Source organism: Mercenaria mercenaria, chromosome 13 (assembly GCF_021730395.1).
Source record: "Mercenaria mercenaria strain notata chromosome 13, MADL_Memer_1, whole genome shotgun sequence".
NCBI lineage: Eukaryota > Metazoa > Mollusca > Bivalvia > Venerida > Veneridae > Mercenaria > Mercenaria mercenaria.
Window position 1 is genome coordinate 72512522 of NC_069373.1, and position 15648 is coordinate 72528169.

The following is a 15648-nucleotide window of genomic DNA, read 5'->3' on the forward strand; positions in this document are numbered from 1 at the left end:
AAAAAAACCGTCTCTACCGCATACACAAAATTTTTCTTTAATTTGACCTAGTGACCTAGTTTTTGACCTCAGATAACCCATATTCTAACTCGACCTAGATTTCATCAAGGCAATCACTCTGACCAAATTACATGAAGATCAATTAAAAAATACATCCGCTATTGCATACACAATGTTTTTCTTCGATTTGACCTAGTGACATAGTTTTTGACCCCAGATGAGCCATTTTCGGACTCGGCCTAGATTTTATCAAGGTAATCATTCTGGCTAAATTTCATGAAGATCAGTTGAAAAATACAGCCTCAATTGCATACACAAGGTTTTTCCTTGATTTGACCTAGTGACCTAGTTTTTGATCCCAGATGACCCATTTTCGATCTTGGTCTAAATTTCATCAAGGTAATCATTCTGACCAAAATTCATGAAGATCAATTGAAAAATACAGCCTCTATCGCATACACAAGGTTTCTACTTGATTTGACCTAGTGACCTAGTCTTTGACTACAGATGACCCATTTTCAAACTCGGCCTGAATTTCATCAAGGTAATCATTCTGACCAAAATTCATGAAGATCAATTGAAAAATACCGCCTCTATCGCATACACAAGGTTTTTCTTTGATTTCACCTAGTGACCTAGTTTTTGACCCGAGATGACCCATTTTCGAACTCGGCCTAGATTTTATCAAGGCAATCATTCTGACCAATACTCATGAAGATCAATTGAAAAATACAGCCTCTATCGTATACACAAGGTTTTTCTTTGATTTGACCTAGTGACCTAGTTTTTGACCCGAGATGACCCATTTTCGAACTCGGCCTAGATTTCATCAAGGTTATCATTCTGACCAATATTCATGAAAAATACAGCCTCAATCTCATACACAAGGTTTATCTTTGATTTGACCTAGTGACCTAGTTTTTGACCCGAGATAACCCATTTTCGAACTCGGCCTAGATTTCATCAAAGCAATCATTCTGACCAATATTCATGAAGATCAATTGAAAAAAACAGCCTCTATCGCATACACAAGGTTTTTCTTTGATTTGACCTAGTGACCTAGTTTTTGACCCGAGATGATCCAGTTTCAAACTCGGCCTAGATTTCATCAAGGTTATCATTCTGACCAATATTCATGAAGATTAATTGAAAAATACAGCCTCTTTCGCATGCACAAGGTTTTTCTTTGATTTGACCTAGTGACCTAGTTTTTGACCCAAGATGACCCATTTTCGAACTCGGCCTAGATTTCATCAAGTTTATCATTCTGACCAATATTCATGAAGATTAATTGAAAAATACAGCCTCTATCGCATACACAAGCTAAAAGTTGACAGACAACAGACGCCAGACGCCGGACATCGAGTGATCAGAAAAACTCACCTGAGCATTGCTCAGGTGAGCTAACAATATACCCCTCCTTTTTTGAAGGGGGGGCATAATAAAATCATAAATGAAACCTCTATCGTGCAGACAAGAAATTGTTGACAGACTGACGGACGCACAGACGACGGACGAAGGGTGATCATAAAAGCTCACTTTGTCACTATGTGACAGGTGAGCTAAAAACACAAATAATACATATCTTTGGTGACTTTGAAAATTGCATTATTCATACAAGCTAAACATAAACAAAACAACAGTATACCGAGATGATGAGATATAAACCAGTTCAGAATAGGTCATTTGTGAGTGTGTATGCAATTTAAGCTTGCAAGCATTTGTTTTCTGGGGTGTACAAAAAATAAAAAAATTGCATCCTTTTGGACGTTTTATTTTTATTTATTTGGTCGACTGCTCAAAATTGGGATTTTTATTTTTATTTTTATTTGTCCCCACCGACCCAAACTTTTTGAAAAATCTCCCGTAAACAAGTAAATAAAACAAGGCAGTCTGAACGACAGCTAAATCCCCCGCCACTGCCGTGGATAGTGAAAGGGTAAACCTTTGATTTTAGCTGTGACCTTGACCTTGAACTGACATGGCTGACTCATAAATTCTGCACAACGTCTTGATGAGGTGATCATTTGACCCAAGTTTCATGAAAATCCTTCAAGGGGTTTAGGAGATACAGAGCTGAAACCTTTGACCTTCAGTTGTGACCTTGACCTTGAGTTGACATGGCTGACTCATGAGTTCTTGATGAGGTGATCATTTGACCCAAGTTTGATGAAAATCCTTCAAGGGGTTTAGGAGATACAGAGTGGACACCAAATGGAAAGCTCAAACCTTCTACCCTTAGTTGTGACCTTGACCTTGAGCTGGCATGGCTGACTCATAAGTTCTGCACATCGCCATGAAGAGGTGATCGTTTGACCCAAGTTTGATGAAAATCCTTCAAGGGGTTTAGGAGATATAGAGCGGACACAAAATGGAAGGCTCAAACCTTTACCCTCAGTTGTGACCTTGACCTTGAGCCGACATGACTGACTCATGGTACTGCATATCGCTTGATGAGGTGATCGTTTGACCCAAGTTTTATAAAATCCTTCAAGGGGTTTAAGGAGATATAAGCGGACACAAAATGGAAGGCTCAAACCTTTACCCAGAGTTGTGACCTTGACCTTGAGCCTGGCATGACTGACTCATGGGTTCTGCACATCGTCTTGATGAGGTGATCATTTGACCCAAGTTTTATAAAATTCCTTCTAGGGGTTTAGAAGATATAGAGCGGATACAAAATGGCAGGGTCAAAGCTTTGGGGGACCTTGACCTTAACGACATGGCTGACTCATGGGTTCTGCACATCGTCTTGATGAGGTGATCATTTGACCCAAGTTTATAAAATCCTTCAGGGGTTTAGGAGATATGAGCGGACATGAAATGGCAGGACAGACAAAGACTGACGCTTGACCATTAAACCCGCCAGGCGGGGATCTTGGGTTCTGCACATCGTCTTGATGAGGTGATCATTTGACCAAAGTTTGATGAAAATCCTTCAAGGGGTTTAGGAGATATGGAGCGGACATGAAAGTGTTACGGACGGAAGGACAGACAGAAGGACGGACGGACGCAGACCATTCCTATAATCCCTCCGCCATGGCTGGGGATTAACAAGAGCTGTCTGATGACAGCGCACTCGACTATTCGATAATTGATTGAATAACGGGATCAAAATATTAACATAGGTATTCAGACAAAAGAAAAAAATAGATTAGGCAATGTTCCAGTATTTGTGGATTTCAATAAGTCTTGCACTAAATGGCAATGTGTGAACTAATTTCAAAGTCCAAAAAGTGCCATAATTCAGCCAAAATAGTTGTCAGAGTTATGTACTCTTGCCTACAGATGGAAATCATAATGATAAACAAGTGTTCAAAGCTTAAAAGCTATATGTCAAATAGTTTTGACAAAACATAGACTTGAATGATGGAAACAGAACAGATATCAAAGTCCAAAAAGGGAAATTCAGCCAAATAGAGGGTGCTGACTCTTCCACAGATTTTTTCTGTAAGTGATAAAAGTTTAAAGATATGTCCAAACCCCTATTTACCAAATTCTTAAAAAACTTAACCAACGATTCTTCAAAAAAGCCATGATCAGCAAATCCTTGATGGGTTGTACATTGCCTAACTGTATGATGAGTAAAAATGTTGCAAGTTTTCAAAGCAATATCTTTTTTATGAGTAAGGAATAAACTATAACCAAGAAAAATTTCTAAGTCAAAAGGGCAATAATTCAGCCAAAATTTTGATGGAGTTATGTGCTCTTGCCCGTAACTGGACAGTGATGGTAAAGAAGTGTTGCAAGTTTCAAAGCAAAGCTTATATTACAAAAAATTTGTCAAAATAAAACTTAACAAAAATTCAAATTTTCTAAATCCAAAAGGGGCCATAAATTTCAAAAGCAGATGGAGTTATGTCTCTTGCTGTACTAGGCACGGTTAATGGTAACAAGTGTTGAAGTTTCAAAGCTTTATGTTAAAAGACTTTGACCAAAATAAACTTAACAAAATAACCCGATTTTCTAAGTCCAAAAGTGGCCATAATTCGCAAAATGCTATGATAGAGTTATGTTTCTTGCGTACACGGGTCCACTGTGATGGTAACAAGTTTCAAAGTTTCGAAGCTAATCTACAGACTTTGGGAAAAAGTGGACGCTAACATAAAACTTAACCATAGGAATGGTGATATATTTAATTCTTAAATAGGGGCCATAAATGCTTGCCAAAAAGCAGATGAGTATATGTTTTAGCTTAGAGCCAATATATACAGGGTTGCTTATATGGTGAACAAAATCCAAATTCAAAAGCAATTTTATATTATGAAATATTTGAATCTAAAAAGCAAGAACCAAATCAATAAACTTTAAACATAACGTTGACGAGAGCCGACGCGATAACCGACACGCAGACAAACCCAAGTGAATACAGTACTAATCATCATTTTTTTTCCAAAAAACAGATACAAAAGGCTAAAAAAAAAAATCATAGAGTAAATACTTTCTTTACTACAATATTTTAACAGTCTATTAAATCTAAAAGAAATAAAGTTGTTAATTTCTATTCAAACATTATAACAAAATGACTGTACTAGAAATAACTTACCAGATTTCTAAGTAGAAGAAGGGGCCATGATTCAAGCCATAAATCCTTTATGGATTATTACATTGCCTATAAGGTCATGGTGATAGTAACAATGTGTGGAAAGTTTCAAGCTTTATCTCTTTAACTGTACGAAAAACTTACCAAGATTGTCTAAGTCAAAAAGGGCAATAATTCAGCCAAAATCTTGATGGAGTTATGTGCTCTTGCCTATAACTGGACATGGTGATGGTAAACAAGTGTTGAAAGTTTCAAAGCTTTATCTCAAAAGACTTTGTCAAAATATGAACTGGTACGAAAAACTTAACCAAGATTTCAAAATCAAAAGGGGCCATAATTCAGCCAAAATCCTTGATGGAGTTGTGTACTCTTGCCTATAACTAGACACGGTGATGCTAAACAAGTGTTGAAAGTTTCAAAGCTTTATCTCTAAAGACTTTGCCAAAATATGAACTGGTACGAAAAACTTAACTCTGATTTCTAAGTCAAAAGTGGCCATAATTCAGCCAAAATCCTTGATAGAGTTATGTGTTCTTGCCTACAACTGGCCATGGTGATGGTAAACAAGTGTTGAAAGTTTCGAAGCTTTATCTCAAAAGACTTTGTCAAAAAGTGGACTGGTACGAAAAACTTAACCAAGGTGTGACGCCGACGCCGTGGTGAGTAGGATAGCTCTACTTATTCTTCGAATAGTCGAGCTAAAAATGCTGGCCTGAAAAACGACAGATGTTACAGTACAACTATGAAAAATATTTGAAAGCTAAGAGCCAATATGATGACAGAGTTTGTGTCTATGTGACACTAAACACAACAAAAACAAAACAGTGAACATGATTTAATATTATGTAACCAACATTTTGAATTTTCTAAACCAATCAAAAGAACAATGATTTATGCAGATAAATTTTAAAACATAACTTTTGCGTTTGACATGATGCGTTTTTCAGTATGTTTCGTATTTAAATACTAATGCATTGTACATAAACAGTGAATTTATAGTTATCTGTAATGATTTTGACATGTTGTTTAGTGTTCGTCAGAATTACATGATACAAGACTAGTGTTTCTTAAAAAAAAAAATCACTACTGATGTAAATACTTTCATGTTACATTATCAACATTATTTTCAACAATCTATTAAATCTATTAAAAGAAATAAGGAGTTTGTTATTTTTCTAGGTTACACCAATTAATAACAGAAATGCTTGTACTAGAAATATATTACAGCCCTTCACAGGCATAGAAGAGGGGAAAGGCTTACAATGTCCATCAATAGTCAGCTGTAAAAGAATTTTTATCCTCCCTCCCCCTTTCCAATAAGAGATACTGTTTTGCTCATGTCAGTTTGGTTTCTGCTCTATAACTAGAGAATGCTTAGGCCTACAGTGGTCAAACTTTGTAGGATGATTGCCTGTGTCCAGTAAATAACCTCAATTTTTTGCGGGGTCCAATTGATAACTGAAGAACACTTAGGTGTACAAGCCTCAGATTTCACAGAATAATTGCATATGGTCAAAGAAAAAGCTTGTTAACATTGTAGAGGCCACATTTATGACCCTGTCTCCATGAAACTTGGTCAGAATGTTCATCTTAATGATTCTGAGGCCATGTTAAACAGGTGAGCGATATAGGGCCATCATGGCCCTCTTGTTACGGAGATCCATTCACAAGTATGGCCTCTAGAGAGGTCACAAGGTTTTTCTATTTTTAAACCTAAACTTTTACCTTGTTTTATGAACGCTCCGCGGGAGCGATTTGACCCTGTGTTTTGAGGCACCATACCTGACCTAGTATATGCATCCAATTCATAGATATGAAAGCCTTGGAGACCCAACATCTTTAGCAGATTCACTAAGCGAGATTCCACTGAACATTATAATATGGCCTTTAGAGAGGTCACAAGGTTTTTTTATTATTTGACCTACTGACCTAGTTTTTGAGGCATGTGACCCACTTTCGAACCTGACCTAGATATCATCAATATGAACATTCAGACCAACTTTCATACAGATCCCATCAAAAATATGGCCTCTAGAGAGGTCACAAGGTTTTTCTATTTTTAGACCTACTGACCTAGTTTTTGACCGCACGTGACCCAGTTTCAAACTTGACCTAGATATCATCAAGCTGAACATTCAGACCAACTTTCATACAGATCCCATGAAAAATATGGCCTTTAGAGGGGTCACAAGGTTTTTCTATTATTTGACCTATTGACCTAGTTTTTGAAGGCACGTGACCCACTTTCAAACTTGACCTAGATATCATCAAGGTGAACATTCTGACCAATTTTCATGAAGATCTCATGAAATATATGGCCTCTAGAGAGGTCACAAGGTTTTTCTATATTTAGACCTACTGACCTAGTTTTTGATGGCACATGACCCAGTTTCAAACTTGACATAGATATCATCAAGATGAACATTCAGACCAACTTTCATACAGATCCCATGAAAAATATGGCCTTTAGAGAGGTCACAAGGTTTTTCTATTATTTGACCTACTGACCTAGTTTTTGTAGGCACATGACCCAGTTTTGAACTTGACCTAGATATCATCAAGGTGAACGTTCTGACCAATTTTAAAGAGATCTTGTGAAATATATGGCCTCTAGAGAGGTCCCAAGGTTTTTCTATTTTAAGACCTACTGACCTAGTTTTTGATGGCACGTGACCCAGTTTCGAACTTGACCTAGATATCATCCAGGTGAACATTCTGACCAATTTTCATGAAGATCTTGTGAAATATATGGCCTCTAGAGAGGTCACAAGGTTTTTCTATTTTTAGACCTACTGACCTAGTTTTTAAAGGCACGTGACCCAGTTTCGAACCTGACCTAGATATTATCAAGATGAACATTCTGACCAATTTTCATAAAGATCCCACAAAAAATGTGACCTCTAGAGTGGTCACAAGCAAAAGTTTACGGACGCACGGACGACAGACGCCACGCCATCAAAAAAGCTCACCTTGTCACTTTGTGACAGGTGAGCTAAAAATCAAGCACACGACCATATCTTTTTTATTTGCTGAATTTTCTTAATATATTCCGAAGTTTTGAAAAATCAGAGTTTAATCAAATTCTACATTGTAGAAAAGATTTCGATCCAAACGTGCAGAACTATATACCTTAAGTTTGAATATAGTAACAAAATTATTTGTCTGCGTGAGATTTAACTAAATTTCTAACTAAATCTGTGAGATAAACAAATTCTTATTTAACAATTCCAAATAAATCAAAACAAAAACAAAACTGAGAATGATTAACTGAACTGGGAACCCAGAAATCTTAAGCTCAAAAAAATTAACAAGTATAATTATGAACTGTTCCAAAAATTTCAATACTGAAAAATGTGTCTTAACATAACATCCAAATGGTGCTTCTGTAAAACGTTATAATCAACAACAGAAAACAACAATAAGAGCTGTCACAGGAGACAGCACGCTTGACTATTCCGATGCTGGACAGTGAAACTGGGCACATCTGTGGAAGCTAGAGCTGTCACTGAAGTGTTTAACGACTTCAATGGTGGATGAAGATATTGTACAATAGCTGGAGTCTGTGTCAAAAATATTAAGTTATAAGAAAGACAAAAATAAAATGTATCAATATACTATGTAAGTATAATTCTAAGCAAAAAGGGGGCATAATTCATAAAATATTGGTGCAAGAGATATACATCTTGTGTCATATAATGTGGGTGATGATGTGGAACAACTACTTCAAGTTTGAATCAAATCCATTTAGTAATTACTAAAATATTGTGAAAATGCATCAAAATTAACCTTAAACTCTAAGTAAATGGGGACATAATTCATGAAAAGTTGGTGCCAGAGTTATGCACCTTGTGTCTTATGGTGTGGGTGATAAGGTGGAACAATTATTTTAAGTTTGAATCAAATCCATTTAGTAGTAACTGAGATAGAGGGAAAGTGCACCAAAACTTTAAACCTGAAATTCTAAGTAAAAAGGGGAGATAATTAATCAAATATTGGTGCAAGAGTTATGGCTCTTGTGTCATATCATGTTGGAAATGATGTGGAACAACTACTTTCAGTTTGAATCAAATCCTTTTAGTAAAAATGAAGACAGAAAGTAAGTGCATCTAAACTTTTAACCTGAAATTCTAAGTAAAAAGGGGAGACAATTCAAGAAATTTTGGTGTCAGTGTTATCGCCCTTGTGCCATATGATGTGGGTGATAATGAGAAATAACTATTTTAAGTTTGAAACAAATCCATCAAGTAATTACTGAGATAAGGAGAAAAACAAGAGGGCCATGAGGGCCCTGTATCGCTCACTTGACCTTAGTTTACCTTGAGATCATCAAGATAAACATTCTGACCAACTTTCATTAAGATATGGTCATAAATGTGGCCTCTTAAGTGTTAACTAGCTATTCCTTTGATTTGACCCCATGACCTAATTTTAACCCGACATGACCCAGATTCATATTTGACCTAAAGATGATCAAGTTTAACATTCTGACTAGGTTTCATGAAGATACAGTCATAAATGTGGCCTCTAGTGTTAACAAGCTTTTCCTTTGATATGACCTAGTGACCTAGTTTTTGACCCCACCTGACCCGGATTTAAACTTGATCTAAAGATCATCAAGATTAACATTCTAACCAAGTTTCATTAAGATATGGTCATAAATGTGGCCTCTAAAGTGTTAACTAGCTTTTCCTTTGATTTGACCTGGTGACCTAGTTTTTGACCCAACATGACCCAGATTCAAACCTGTCCTACAGATCATCAAGTTTAACATTCTGACCAAGTTTTATGAAGATACAGTCATAAATATGGCCTCTAGAGTGTTAACAAGCTTTTCCTTTGATTTGAACTGGTGACCTAGTTTTTTAACCCACCTAATCCAGATTTGAACTTGAGCTATAGATCATCAAGATTAACATTTTGACAAAGTTTCATTAAGATATGGTCGTAAATGTGGCCTATACAGTGTAAATTAGCTTTTCCTTTGATTTGACCTGGTGACCTAGTTTTTGATCCTAGGCTACATGACCCAGATTCAAACTGGACTTAAGATCATCAATATTAACATTCTGACCGAGTTTCATGAAGATACACTCATAAATGCGGCCTCTACAGTGTTAACAAGCTTTTCCTTTGATTTGACCTGGTGGCCTAGTTTTTAACCCCAGATGACCCAATATCGAACTCTTCCAAGATTTTATTGAGGATAACACTCTGATCAAGTTTCATTAAGATTAGGCCAAAATTATGACCTCCAGAGTGTTAACAAGCTTTTCCTTTGATCTGACCTGGTGACCTAGTTTTTGAGCCCAGATGACCCAATATAAACTCGTCCAAGATTTTATCAAGGGTAACATTCTGACCAAGTTTCATTAAGAATGGGCCAAAAATGTGACCTCCAGAGTGTTAACAAGCTTTTCCTTTGATCTGACCTGGTGACCTAGTTTTTGAGCCCAGATGACCCAATATCGAACTCATCCAAGATTTTACGAAGATAACATTCTGACCAAGTTTCATTAAGATTGGGCCAAAAATGTGACCTCTAGAGTGTTAACAGTCAAATTGTTGACGATGGATGGACGACGACGGACAACGGGCAATCACTAAAGCTCACCTTTGAGCACTTCGTGCTCAGGTGAGCTAAAAAGAAAGTGTAAAAAAACTTTAACCAAGGTGGGGATGTGGAAGGATGCCGACACCGGGTTGAGTAGGATAGCTCTCCATATACTTCATATAGTCAAGCTAAACAACATACTCGTTCCTATAAAATGGTTTTGTACGTAACTTATAAATGATAAGCATATCCAGTTATGTTAAACGGTGAGTTTCCATCAAGTTTACTTCAAGTTTCAAGGAAATAGTAAAATCATTACAGGAACTGTGGACTAGGCCAGCCTTAAAAATATCTTTGTTTCCCCTTTGGTGACCCATTCCAATAAGGGTTGGGTTGGGCAGGTAGGTAGGTAGAAAAATTCTATTCAAAATATTATATTTTAAGTAATATTACTATGCAAATAATGGCATGTTTTGACAAAAATTATGATTATATTTTGTCTACATTTTGACTTTGGTATTTGCTTAATTTCTCTTTTTGACAATTCCATTCATACTCTTTCTAAAGAACTCCAATGTTGGTGAAAGAACTTTGAAGTTTCAAAATATTTTGCTAAACTCTGAACTTATCTTTAAATGTTGTTATTCAGGTCTTGATCAAGTAACAAATTTGCTCTAACCAAGAACATTAAGATTGTATAAATTTAATAAGCATACTTTGCATAATTTATAGAATGAATTTTATAACTGCTGTATAAAATTTGTCAAAGATTTACACCGACAAAATAAATTAATATATGTCAAGCTGGAATTCATAGAAAGTTTGTTAAATTATTATTACCTCAATTTCTATCAAATTCAAACATAAAACTTGACATTATATTGAAATAAAAAAGAAATAGTCCACATTCTGAATACTTTCATATTAAAGGGGAGTAATTACAAATTTTGTATAAAAATAAATAATAAACATACAATGAACAATCTCCATGTTACAGTTATTTTCTAATCACTTGGCTCATCAGGTAATTATAATTAAACAGTCTAGGAAATATGATCTGATAATATCTGAAATATTTTTTCCTATATAACTCATATAACCAGTGACCCCTGGGGTGGGGCTTCTTTCCATGGGCATAGTTTGAAAATCTTGTAAAATATCAAAGGCCTAGGCCTTAAACTTTCAGTCAAGAAGATTTTTAAAGATTTTTCCTATATAAGTCTATGTAAAACTTGGGACTCCCAGGGCAGGGCCTCTTTTCACCCAGGGGTATAATTTGAATAATCTTGGTAGAGAACCACTAGGCAATGCAACATAACAAATATCAAAAGCCTAGGTCTTGCAGTTTCAGGCAAAAAGATTTCTAAAGTTTCTTCCTGTGTAAGTCTATGTAAAACTTGGAACCCTCAGGGTAACATTTTGAACAATCTTGGTAGAGGACCACAGGGAAATACCACATACCAAATATCAAAGGCCTAGGTCTTAATATGGTTTATGACAAGATTTTTAAAGTTTTTTCCTATATGTCTTTGTGAAACTTGGGACCCCTGGGGTGACGCCTCTTTTCACCCCAGGGGCATACTTTGAACAATTTTTTATAGAGGACCATTAGATGATGTCACATGCCAAACATGCCTTGCCTTACAGTTTTGGATAAGAAGATTTTTTGAAGTTTTTTCCTACATAAGTCTATGTAAAACTTTGGACCCCAAGGGTTGAACTTCTTTTCACCCAAGGGGAATATTTGGACCATTTTCATACAGGACCATTAGATGATGTCACATGCCAAATATCAAGGCTCTATGCCATGCACTCTTGGACAAGTAGATTTTTAAAGTTTTTCCTTGGCAACCAGAGTTCTATGTGAAATTCAATTTTTTTAACAATTTTGAAAGGGGGCCACCCAAGGATAATTCCTGTAAAGTTTGATGTAAATCTGTCCAAAGATTTTCAAGAAGAAGATTTTGCATTATTATTTTATATTTTGAATGTTACAAAAATATTCTAATTGGCTTTTTACTCATAATTTCTCAACCCTCAATTATTTCAATCAAGTTTGTATATTTGACTGAAACTGACACTGTAACTATGTTCTTTTCAGCATTTTTCTTCCTTTTCCCCAACAAGCCGTTTAAAACGATATAAAACAACCTGACATCAGAAAGTATTTCAAACAAACAGGGCCACAGACAATAATTGGCACTTCAAGAAATATTTAACACTTTTGACACTAAATGACATGCACCTAAATGAATTTGATTCCAGTACAATTTCTGTCTGTTTTTATCCAAAAGTTTAAATTACAACCTCAAAATATTCAACTGAAAAGAAAAAATAATTTTCACTGAATCTTGCAATAAAAATTTTTGGTTCATGCCATTTTATCTGGTTAAATGGGAGGGGAAACAAACAACATTTTATTTTAGGTCTTATTAATCAATGAATATGTACTTTACACAAATTGATATAGAACTATGGTATGTTAAGAATATGAATTATATCTGCATCTATCAAGAGAGTTATTGTATGTGAAGAATATGAATTACATCTGTATCTATCAAGAATATCAATATAGTTACGGTATGTGAAGAATACTAATTACATCTGCATCTATCAAGAATATCAATATAATTATTGTATGTGAAGAATACTAATTACATCTGTATCTATCAAGAATATCAATATAGTTATTGTATGTGAAGAATATGAATTATATCTGCATCTATCAAGAGATATCAATAGAATTATTGTATGTGAAGAATATGAATTACATATGTATCTATCAAGAATATCAATATAGTTATTGTTTGTGAAGAATATGAATTACATCTGCATCTATCAAGAGATATCAATAGAGTTATTGTATGTGAAGAATACGAATTACATCTGCATCTATCAAGAGGTATCAATAGAGTTATTGTATGTGAAGAATATGAATTACATCTGTATCTATCAAGAATATCAATATAGTTACGGTACGTGAAGATTATGAATTACATCTGTACCTATCTAGAGATATCAATATAGTTACGGTATGTGAAGAATATGAATTACATCTGTATCTATCAAGAGATATCAATAGAGTTATGGTATGTGAAGAATATGAATTACGTCTGCATCTATCAAGAGTGAGTGAGTTGGGTTTTACAGCAAACTGACACTAACCGGTCATATATCGCCGAGGCATCTATCAAGAATATCAACATAGTTATGAAGAATATGAATTACATCTACATCTATCTGTCATAACACAAGAGTTATATGATTGTGAAGAATCTGAATTACATCTTAAAAGATCTATTTACGTCTTTTACTGACACAAGTCTACAAATTACGATTTTTTTTTCCCCAGCAAAATATGTTCATCTATTCTTATGTGATCTCCGACAGTTAAGTCACTTTTCTTCTACCTTATGTTTCCTCAAATCCAAAGCTGCAGAAGGGAACAAGTCACAACTGTTTGTGTTATACGTCAGAGGAAGGCTGAGAGCCAACCAATTATAGTAAGAAGCTTGACTGAACAGCCATTGTCTCAATGCAAGAATATCATTATGGCAACCTAAGGTCGAAGGCTGAGCACTAGTTTGCGGTAGGTTACCAAACTGAGTCATTGCAACCTGCTGCATTCTACTTTCATAAGTTGTCTGCTCAATATCCGTAACACTGGGAGAAATTCTTAAAAAACTGTCAGAAATTGTGCTATGAGGTGATGGAATAGAGTCATTTCTGACATTAAGTACGCCACCAGACACACTACCTGCAAGTGACAAAGACTCAGTCTGTAAGCATGGTTTGGTTGGAAGTGTGATGTTGTTATTGTTAAGAGTGTCATTCTCTGGTGTACAGTCATATGGTGGTAGACCAAGCTCCTCTTGAAGTGTCAGCTTGTAGTCTTCTAAAGGAAGGGTGCGGTTAAATGTGATGTCAGGTCTCACATACTTGGTATTCACTTTCCACAAAAACACAGGCCTACTGTAAATTTTATCACATTTCTCAACCCTATCGAAACATTTACTCTGTCTTAGAGCATCACGTATACTGTTCTTCCAGCCTGTATACTCACCCCTAAAGAATGGAAACATATCCATTAGTTTCTTATGAATTTCTGAAAGGGTGAGCTGCTTTTCCTCGGAAGTCAAGATGGCGACGATAACCATAGCAACATAGCTATATGGAGGCATGCTCAATTGAGGTTTGTTTACTTTTGAGTTTGCAGAGTTTACATTTGAATTTGCAGAGCGTTTTGCATTTTGTGATTGCTTCAACAGAGAGTTCAAGTTTATTTTCTGATATTTCTCTTTCCTATTTGAATTTGGTGAACTTTCGGTTTCTGTTGTATGGTGAGTGAATGTATGGTTGATCTCTTCTGCTGGAGTAGACTGGTACTGAATGTAACGCGGTTGTTCAGGATCAAGCATACTATCCGCATGTAAAAAGAGATCTGTATGGTTGATCTCTGCTGGAGTAGACTGGTATTGAATGTAGCGCGGTTGTTCAGGAGCAAGCATACTATCCATTTGTAATAAGAGATCTGTCAACTCCTGTTTCTCCTTCGAAACACTTTCTTGCTTACCTTCAGATGTCTCATTTAACTGGTAAGCACATGCAGTATGAGTTGTTTCAGACACATTTGAAACCACATTGTCACTGGAAGTGGTAGAAGATATGCTGTGCCAAGATGATAAAGATGACATTGATGGAGGTTCATTGAACATCAATGGAGACTGTGTGAACAGTTCTGTTGACAGTGCTGGATCATAGGCAGATGCTGTTGATCCCTCATATATAAATTCACTAATGTCAGGAAATGTGTCATCCAAAGCATTGTCTGCATTATTGTTGTTAACCCGAAGAAGAAGGCTTTCACAAGGGCTCAACACTGTCCACTCTTTAGCACCTTCCATATCTGAAATGAAAACATAAGTACTATTAAAAGCCTTTTGTCAATGAAGATAATTCACCATTTATATATTTATTTTGTATGATTCTGTGTGATGGTTCTGGGTCAAGTGGTTCTCCAGTTACTGGGGAGGAAACCATTTTCAAGGTTCCAGTCCTTGTGACTTTGACCTTTCGCTTACAGACCCCCAAAAAACAATATGGATTATCTACTTCCTCAGCCTAATCATGCTTTTAAGTTTGAAGGTTCTGGGTCAAGTTATAAGGCGGAAACAGTCACGGAGGTTGTGTTAAGAAGATGTACTTGTAGGGCTGTCATTGATTGGGTCTTAGGCATATCGACAAAACCGATATATCAGAGGACAAATATCGACGATACATCAATATATCGATTATTAAGTTAGATTAACAACCTATTTGTTCATATGCTTACTATATACCTTTCTGTAAATGCTATCTTTAGTGTTACTGCCTACTTTTCATATTACTGTTTGATTGTGTTGAATTTGTATTTATTAAATAAAAGAAATAAATGAAAATTAATAACATCTTCCATTTTTATTTTGCCTTTATTCCTCTTTTGCATTTATCCAAATTTACAACTTTGTGAACTTTGGTTGTTTTTGAGGGTTTGAGTGTTTTGTTTTTTTTGATA

The 15648-nt window shown here is 35.7% G+C and overlaps 1 protein-coding gene across 2 annotated transcripts in view; it reads right to left on the reverse strand.

Annotated features, from left to right (window-relative positions):
* Positions 1-6426: 6426 nt before the first annotated feature.
* LOC123529484 (forkhead box protein J3-like) overlaps positions 6427-15648 on the reverse strand; it is a 68694-nt gene continuing 59472 nt past the window's right edge. For both annotated transcript variants that reach the window (XM_045309833.2, XM_053522241.1), the window contains exon 2: positions 6427-15000. In XM_045309833.2, coding sequence (XP_045165768.2) covers positions 13490-14998 — 1509 coding nt within the window. In that variant the 5' untranslated portion in view covers positions 14999-15000 and the 3' untranslated portion in view covers positions 6427-13489. The remainder of the gene's footprint in view (positions 15001-15648) is intronic.